The sequence below is a fragment of the Diorhabda sublineata genome, unplaced genomic scaffold (assembly GCF_026230105.1).
Source record: "Diorhabda sublineata isolate icDioSubl1.1 unplaced genomic scaffold, icDioSubl1.1 Dsub_161, whole genome shotgun sequence".
NCBI lineage: Eukaryota > Metazoa > Arthropoda > Insecta > Coleoptera > Chrysomelidae > Diorhabda > Diorhabda sublineata.
The window spans coordinates 1,064-10,346 of NW_026614091.1; the positions used below are offsets into that span (position 1 = coordinate 1,064).

General features: G+C 30.7%; 1 protein-coding gene across 1 annotated transcript; it reads left to right on the plus strand.

Annotated features, from left to right (window-relative positions):
* Nucleotides 1–550: 550 nt before the first annotated feature.
* Nucleotides 551–5,333, plus strand: LOC130452088 (uncharacterized; the record flags this gene model as incomplete). Its single annotated transcript, XM_056791411.1, has 6 exons — nt 551–747; nt 2,298–2,519; nt 2,682–2,780; nt 2,934–3,044; nt 3,291–5,114; nt 5,271–5,333. Coding segments are annotated over exons 1-6 (2,344 nt in total), but the record flags the coding sequence as incomplete, so codon positions are not given.
* Nucleotides 5,334–9,283: the final 3,950 nt, after the last annotated feature.

Consider the following 9,283-nt stretch of genomic DNA (forward strand, 5'->3'; position numbering starts at 1 on the left):
GATGCAAAGACAGTTATAAAGGTACTCTAGACATAGATATGTTGGCTTCAAAATAAAGTATTTAATTCTCCTTCTATGGGTTTTGTTATTCGAAGAACTGGGCCCAGTGACTTCAAGTCTTAAAATTATTCCTGACATTTGACAGTTTTTCAACATTATTTGAAATATATACTGCGCACTCTATCGTTGAATCTACAGAACTGCGTAGTTTGGAAGCCATCTAGGTAGGTACCTATAATATTCCCATTGGATGCTATTATTTTGCAATTTGAAACAATGAAAAATTTCAATAAAGAACGAATATCTCGACATAAAGACTAGATAAAACCCTATTTTCACGAATTTCAAATATGAATCCATGTTAGTTAAAAAAACAAGCAAAAAATTTTGTACTTTGATAAGTTCCATCTAGTGGTATCTTATGTTTCAAATATGATATTTGAAAGAATTTGCAAAGAAGCTATGAGTTCGGGGATTATAGTAGACCAGCTTAATAAATGTGGCTAATTAGGTATATATATATATTAATATATGCAATTGGTAAACTCCATTGTTCATTTTCCAGTAATCATTCTAAATTCGTCGGTTTTGTTCTTTTGGAATGATCCATTTTCTATTCTCCATTAGTAAAGCTATATCATTAAGTGCTTATAGATACAGTTTAATTCATATCGTTTTTTAGTTATATTGCCGGTGAATAATCTTTATCGACAAAAGAAAGTATGAATCGATTTCGTAAAGTAAAAGGTAATTATAATATCTAATTTTACTGATAAATGTGAAATCAAATTGAAAATGTGTATTTAGGATATAAGTCGCCATTTTTCAAACTGCCGATGTGTTGCACGTGGCATTTCAGAATAATCGCGCTATATTTTAGTTTTAATATATCATTGGATAATTATAGTGCATTCCATTTTTTGTATCTTTTCTAAATCAAATTAGAGAGATTGTATTACTCATACAATTTTTTACTGTTGCATACCGCGTTCAGTAACGAATTTCTGTCATTCTTAAACGTGAAATAAAGTAAAAGCCAAAAGCACAGTATAAAGCTTACAATAACAGTTGATGGCTCATTCGATGTCGGCATTTTTGATGTTCATGGTTCAAATTTTCCACGGCGCAACAAGAAATTGTTTTCCACGCGCTCAGGGGTGTATCCAATTGATACAATGCCCGACACTAAATAATATAAACTGTTCGATGATAGATTTAACTAAATAATAAATACTAACCATTAGTGTAGTGATACTAATATTATGAACGAAAAAGTTGATTAAATTCATTATTGGTGTTAGAGGACAAACACAGTGTTGTAAGAACTCGAATCAAGTTTGTTTATTTTTGTGAAACATCTGTACATTTCACAATTTATTCTTTTGGTTTTTGATTAGTTATCCTGAACATAAGGTACTTTGTACTGACGGGTTTCTTTGAAAAATAAAATATGACGTAATTATAATGAGTTGTTTAATAGATGTGTTATAAACGTTTTAGAAATATAATCAGTAATATATTTATTATTTTGTCTATTATGGAGTGTATTCAATTTATTTGTTGAAATTTTGTTAAAAATTGAAGGTTTTTGTTGTACGCGGAAGTGGAATTAATACGACACACACAACAATAATGTGCAGTTTTTACTTTATCAATAGTTATAGTTCACATGAAATAATACTCTGTTTAGAATAATGACACTCAAAACCAATTAAAATAGGGGAAACACTGGCAAAACAACAAAGGGTAAGAATCTTATCTCAGTTTAAGCTTAAAAATGTGAAAGAACAACGAACCTACAATGTTGCCCAATGTTATTATTTTTAACGTTTAAAGGATGCTAAATAATATTTTTTATGTATTTTTAGAATCTAGTTATGCATATGTATTTACGATTTTATGCAGTAGCGAAGTAAGATAGGATTTGTCTGTTGGGAAACTTATCAGAATAAGATATCCAACAACAGTGTGTCATAACTGACAAACTTTCTGAGCAAAGGTTGTTTCCCAGGAGTGTGTATGAGAGATACAATATTGAGTGAGCAATCTGCTTCTATAAGCTATAATTTAGTACTTGTAGCTTCTTGAGAAATGGAATGAAAATTGAAAATTTCATTATCATAGAAATAAAAAGTTCACGAAATGGTTTTCATATTCTGTCGAGTTATCAATCTTTTAGATGCATATTGCGATTATTCTGAAATGGACTTTACTAGCTTTGTCAAACACCTGACCTTCGGGTGTTCAGATAATTTCTGCTGAAAATGTAAATACTATCTGTTGATAATTATTTATAGACAACAGTAAGAAATACTGTCTAGTGAGGTTTATTGAGGACAAAATTCTGTACATAGTACCTACAAGGCAGTTGACTCCAATTGAAGGAGATTTGGTGTGGGCTCCATATAAAAAAATGGGCTTTTATGAAGCTCATATAGTTTTTCTCAATAATAATAGAAATATATTGGAAAAAAAGAAACGAGATATCCAAATGAGTGAAGATATTGAAAGTCTGAATGGTAAGTTGAACTATATTATTTATAAAATATCTGAAACAGTTCCTGTTTTTGTAAAATTTTGGATGGAAATCTATACATAGTTACTAAATTAGTTTCAAATCCTCTATAATTGATCATTGATCTATGTATATAAACTGTTTCATTTGCACCATTCCTTTTTAGATATGAATACTGCAATTTCTACATCTAATCTCTGTGGTAATGAAGATAATTCTAGATGTTATCCTACATATGAGGCAGATGATACAAAAATAAATCAAAGTAAGTATGGTACTTTCTCAATAGACGTGAATTTGTTCTTAAAAAAGTAAGTCTATGTTCAACTTATAGTTGTTGCCGTCAGTTTTAATTAATCTAATAAGGAAGTAGGTCTACATGATAAGTGATAATGTGATCTACCTATCTTGTTTATAGATATTGCAGTTTCTGAATGTGATCTTAGTGTGGACAGAGATAATTCATTACATGATCCAACTTACATAACAGAAGATACTGAGACTGTTAATGTCACAAAAACAAATAAGCGTAAGTCATTTTCACATTAGTTTCTAGCTTGTGAAAGAAATCATGAATTTATACCTCAGTTATCAGGTGGCCACTAATTTTTCATTTTTTTTTTTAAATAATTATACAATGAGTTTCAAAAAGTTCACACCAATTTTTCAGAAAATATGAGATGTCAAATTCCTCATTTTTGAAAATTCAGTTCAGAATCTTTACTATAATTTTAATGTTCTTATTCTAGATAAATGTTGCAATTATATATTTTAGATCTGAAGACGGATAATTTAAAACCAAGTACTTTGAACTATAGAGAGCTGAATATTATTGAGTCAAAATCGAAGAAGCACTTCTGTAAGTTTTGTTTGAAACTGCAAACAAAATTCGCACGCCATTTGGAGCTCAAACATATTGATCAAGATGAAGTTAAATCTATTTTTAGCCTTCCTAAGAAAGACACTACTCGGCTTAGACTCATCAGTAAAATTCGAGTAGAAGGTGACTTTATTTATAATACCCAAGCAGAATGCAATATGAATAATGACCTTATCGTCGTTAGACGTCCTTCTGCAATGAAACAAAGAAAAGGAGATCATTTTAAGCCGTGTGCTAATTGTGGAGGAATGTACTCCCATTTGTCCCTAATATCACACTTTAGGAGGTGTAAATTGAACAGGTTAAAAGGAAGTAAAGATTCCTCAGTATCAAGTAGACAAAAAAGTTTATTTGTTTCTGTAGTGGCTAGTGATATCCTCAGATACAAAATACTTCCAATGCTCCGCAATGATCAAGTAGCCCAAACTATAATATCAGATGACGGAATACTTCTGTTTGGAAATCGTTTGGCCCAAAAATATAGGTCACCTCATTTGTACAAGATGATCCGAACGAGATTGAGGTGTGTTGCAACATTTTTTCTGAAATTTAAAGAAGTTTCAAACTTACCAGAAATAAAATTTGAACAAGTATTTGATCCTGTCTACTATGATCATGTAATGCTTAGTATAAATGAGATGTGTTCATTAAATTCTGAAACAGGCAAGTATAAGAATCCGGCCACTGCTTATGCCATAGGCTCATATTTAAAAAAAATTTCATTTTATTTGATATCAGAGTATATAAAAAAAAAGGAGAGATCCAGACAAGAAGATGTAAAAGATTTCCTTCAGCTATTGCAAGAAGGTCTATCACATGATGTATTTAAAACTGTCCAAGAGAATCAACTGGAGCAGAAAAGAAAGAAAAAAGTAATATTACCATCTTCCCAAGACATTCAGAAGTTGAGAGTTTTTCTCGAAGATCGTAGAAAAACATTCATGAAAAAGTTGTTAGTAAGCTTTACTTACAATTCATGGAAAGAATTACTTGGTACAGTTTTAATTTCTTTACAGCTCTTCAATCGCCGAAGGGCTGGAGAAATTGAAAGAGTAGAAATCAATGATTTTTTACAATATGAAGAGTTGAAAGAAAACGATGAGCTGCTGAAAAACCTCGATTCTTCTGAAAAGGAGAAAACAAAAAATTATATACGTTTCCTAATAAAAGGTAAACTTATGAGGGGAGTACCTGTAATGGTAAATAAAGCAAACTTTGTAGCTCTCAAACTAATACTCAAGCATAGGAAGAACGCAAATGTGGATTCAAAGAATAAATATCTATTTGGTATACCTGGAAATTTTGTTAGTCATCTTTCAGCAACTAAATTAATGAATACATATTCAAAATTATGTGGCGCTAAGAATCCTGGGACTTTAAGAGGCACGGAATTAAGGAAACATATCGCGACAAAATATGGAACGATGAATTTGGGCAAGACTGAAATAAAAGACGTGGCTGACTACTTAGGACATCATGAAAAAATACATTATGATTACTATAGACTTCCAAATGCTACTAAAGATATTGTAAGAATGTCAAATATTCTTGAAAAGGCCCAAGGAAACGATGCAATGGAAGTTACTGATTGTTCTGACATTACTCATAATGACACCTATTTCCAGTGTGATGATAATTGTGGCGCAGAGGACATTAGTTTCCAAATTAATAATTATGGTGATGAATTGAAAGATTCTCATGAACACAACGAAAGTGCAGGTAAGTAGTAGTAATAAGTGGGTAAGCTAATGTCAGACAATTGGGTTCCTAAAAGGTCCTTTTTCCAATTCACATCCTTATCCAGATAAACTTTAGATATAAATCTTTTGGTTTTTGGTAAACAGCTATTATTAATCAAACATATTCAACTTACAGATAATGGTATTATCCAGGATACATGCAACAGTGATACTGAAAGGAACTCTGGTATTCGATCAGGTTAGTTCAGTATCAATCTACTTGAATGTGCTGCTCATCCAAGATAATGTTTTATTCAGGTTATTATATTTATTATAAATTCGATGTCATAACACTAGTACAAAAGTTCTGTTAAATTGACAAAACTTATTTGAAAATATCTAAAGTGACAACATTTTGACTTCACACTCATTTATAACGAAGTATTAAAATGTAATTGAATTTTGTGAATCCGCGTGTAAATAGGTAACATAACACATGCGTTAACCTCAGTGGAGTTCATCTTAAAGTCCTATTACTAAAAAGTTTAGTGACTAATATTTACTAAAGTATTTGATACTTGAAATATTTCCAAAGCATAAATTGTGGCACACTAGAAAACTAGAATAATCTTTGAAAACTGCTTCTAAAATCGTATAAATTATTATTAATTTACAAGATGTGGGTAAAAGACTTAATTCAACAGTGCCAAAGTTCAGAAATGTGTTTATTGTCATCATACGACTGAAAATATGAAAACGGTTTGGTTATACACTTTAAGCTGTTGATAGGTGGAACTTCGTTTTGAATTTCGCATTACTAGCTATACAAGGTGTGCGCTATAAAATTTTGATAAAAGCCTTACAAAAGAACGTTACATTTGAAAATGTTTTTAACAAAAATCTTTCATAAGAGAACTTCAATGAAATATTTGATATTGTGATAAAGGCCCTTTGGAATCTAAAGTCAGCTTCCATAATAATTAGTTGTAGAGAGCTACCACCTCTCTCACAATTCTCCACAATCAGTACACATTAATGAAGTCTATGTGATGAATATTTGTTATTTCCACAATTTTTCATTTCTTTAAGTATCTTCCTGCAGCACTATTCCAAATGGAAAAATGTTTTATTAATTAAAATTGTATTTACTTTTCTAGAAAAAAACAACAGTTGCAGATTGTCTTGGACAAATGAGGAAAAGGAACTTGTATACAAAGAATTCGATTTTTATATTGAAAATTGTGAAATGCCGTCTAATCCTGAATGCCGTGTATTTGTAGAACAGAACGCATTAAATAGATCCGTTGGCCAGTTGAGGGGCTTCATTTGTAATCAAATAAAAAAAAGGAAAGCTGACATCTTCAGCCATTCCAAACAGGCGCCAAACAAAGGTATCAAAAGAACAGTTTAAACCTAATTGATTTCAATGAAACATTCATGTCCAATGATCTAAGTAATTTTGTTGGTCATTTACATTCACGAACTGAATTTGAAGGAGTATTATTTTGCTGATAATAAAATATTGTGAATATATAGTAATAGTCTACGTTGAATTTTAACAAAAATTTTAAAACACATTTCACTACAATTACGCTTAGTCGATACTTTTTCAATAACTGTTGTTTTTTTTGTAAATTATTAAAGTTGAAAAAGAAAATATTCGCATATTGAGAATTAATTTTTCAATACATAAAATTACAGTTTTCAAAACTTCAAAAATATATTTGTATGTATTACTATCAGTTACTATCAGAACTCAAAAGGAAGGATCGATTGAGAGAGAAAAAAGTTATTGATAGTGACATGACAACATCATTAAAATAGAGAAATATTATCCAGCTTACAACATTTATACCACTGTTTGCTTTTAAAATTCTCTAACCTATACATTGCTTTTTGATTAACATTTCTTTATTCACAGTACATTTGAAGTCGAATTTCAACATTTCTCATATATTTGAATGAGTTCGCATCTAACTTTATCAGATATCGTCGATTTACATTCATTGAAGCCCATTGAAGTCTATTGTCACTTTGTGTTGATTGAAAATTTTCAAAGTCTATCTTCCTCATTTGAAGTCGAATTTTAACATTTCTCATATATTTGAATGAGTTTGCATCTAACTTTGTCAGATATCGTCGATTTACATTCATTGAAGCCCATTGAAGTCGATTCTCACTTTGTGTTGATTGAAAATTTTCAAAGTGTATCTTCCTCATTTGAAGTCGAATTTCAACATTTCTCATATATTTGAATGAGTTTGCATCTAACTTTGTCAGATATCGTCGATTTACATTCATTGAAGCCCATTGAAGTCGATTCTCACTTTGTGTTGATTGAAAATTTTCAAAGTCTATCTTCCTCATTTGAAGTCGAATTTCAACATTTCTCATATATTTGAATGAGTTCGCATCTAACTTTATCAGATATCGTCGATTTACATTCATTGAAGCCCATTGAAGTCGATTGTCACTTTGTGTTGATTGAAAATTTTCAAAGTCTATCTTCCTCATTTGAAGTCGAATTTTAACATTTCTCATATATTTGAATGAGTTTGCATCTAACTTTGTCAGATATCGTCGATTTACATTCATTGAAGCCCATTGAAGTCGATTCTCACTTTGTGTTGATTGAAAATTTTCAAAGTGTATCTTCCTCATTTGAAGTCGAATTTCAACATTTCTCATATATTTGAATGAGTTTGCATCTAACTTTGTCAGATATCGTCGATTTACATTCATTGAAGCCCATTGAAGTCGATTCTCACTTTGTGTTGATTGAAAATTTTCAAAGTCTATCTTCCTCATTTGAAGTCGAATTTCAACATTTCTTATATATTTGAATGAGTTCGCATCTAACTTTATCAGATATCGTCGATTTACATTCATTGAAGCCCATTGAAGTCGATTGTCACTTTGTGTTGATTGAAAATTTTCAAAGTCTATCTTCCTCATTTGAAGTCGAATTTTAACATTTCTCATATATTTGAATGAGTTTGCATCTAACTTTGTCAGATATCGTCGATTTACATTCATTGAAGCCCATTGAAGTCGATTCTCACTTTGTGTTGATTGAAAATTTTCAAAGTGTATCTTCCTCATTTGAAGTCGAATTTCAACATTTCTCATATATTTGAATGAGTTTGCATCTAACTTTGTCAGATATCGTCGATTTACATTCATTGAAGCCCATTGAAGTCGATTCTCACTTTGTGTTGATTGAAAATTTTCAAAGTCTATCTTCCTCATTTGAAGTCGAATTTCAACATTTCTCATATAATTGAATGAGTTTGTAACTTTGTCAGATATCGTTGATTTACATTCATTGAAGCCCATTGAAGTCGATTCTCACTTTGTGTTGATTGAAAATTTTCAAAGTCTATCTTCCTCATTTGAAGTCGAATTTCAACATTTCTCATATATTTGAATGAGTTTGCATCTAACTTTGTCAGATATCGTCGATTTACATTCATTGAAGCCCATTGAAGTCGATTCTCACTTTGTGTTGATTGAAAATTTTCAAAGTCATCTTCCTCATTTGAAGTCGAATTTCAACATTTCTCATATATTTGAATGAGTTTGCATCTAGCTTTGTCAGATATCGTCGATTTACATTCATTGAAGCCCATTGAAGTCGATTCTCACTTTGTGTTGATTGAAAATTTTCAAAGTCTATCTTCCTCATTTGAAGTCGAATTTCAACATTTCTCATATATTTGAATGAGTTCGCATCTAACTTTAACAGATATCGTCGATTTACATTCATTGAAGCCCATTGACGTCGATTCTCACTTTGTTTTGATTGAAAATTTTCAAAGTCTATCTTCCTCATTTGAAGTCGAATTTCAACATTTCTTATGAATTTGAATGAGTTCGCATCTAACTTTATCAGATATCGTCGATTTACATTCATTGAAGCCCATTGAACTCGAATCTCACTTTGTGTTGATTGAAAATTTTCAAAGTCTATCTTCCTCATTTGAAGTCGAATTTCAACATTTCTCATATATTTGAATGAGTTTGCATCTAACTTTGTCAGATATCGTCGATTTACATTCATTGAAGCCCATTGAAGTCGATTCTCACTTTGTGTTGATTGAAAATTTTCAAAGTCTATCTTCCTCATTTGAAGTCGAATTTCAACATTTCTCATATATTTGAATGAGTTCGCATCTAACTTTATCAGATATCGTCGATTTACATTCATTG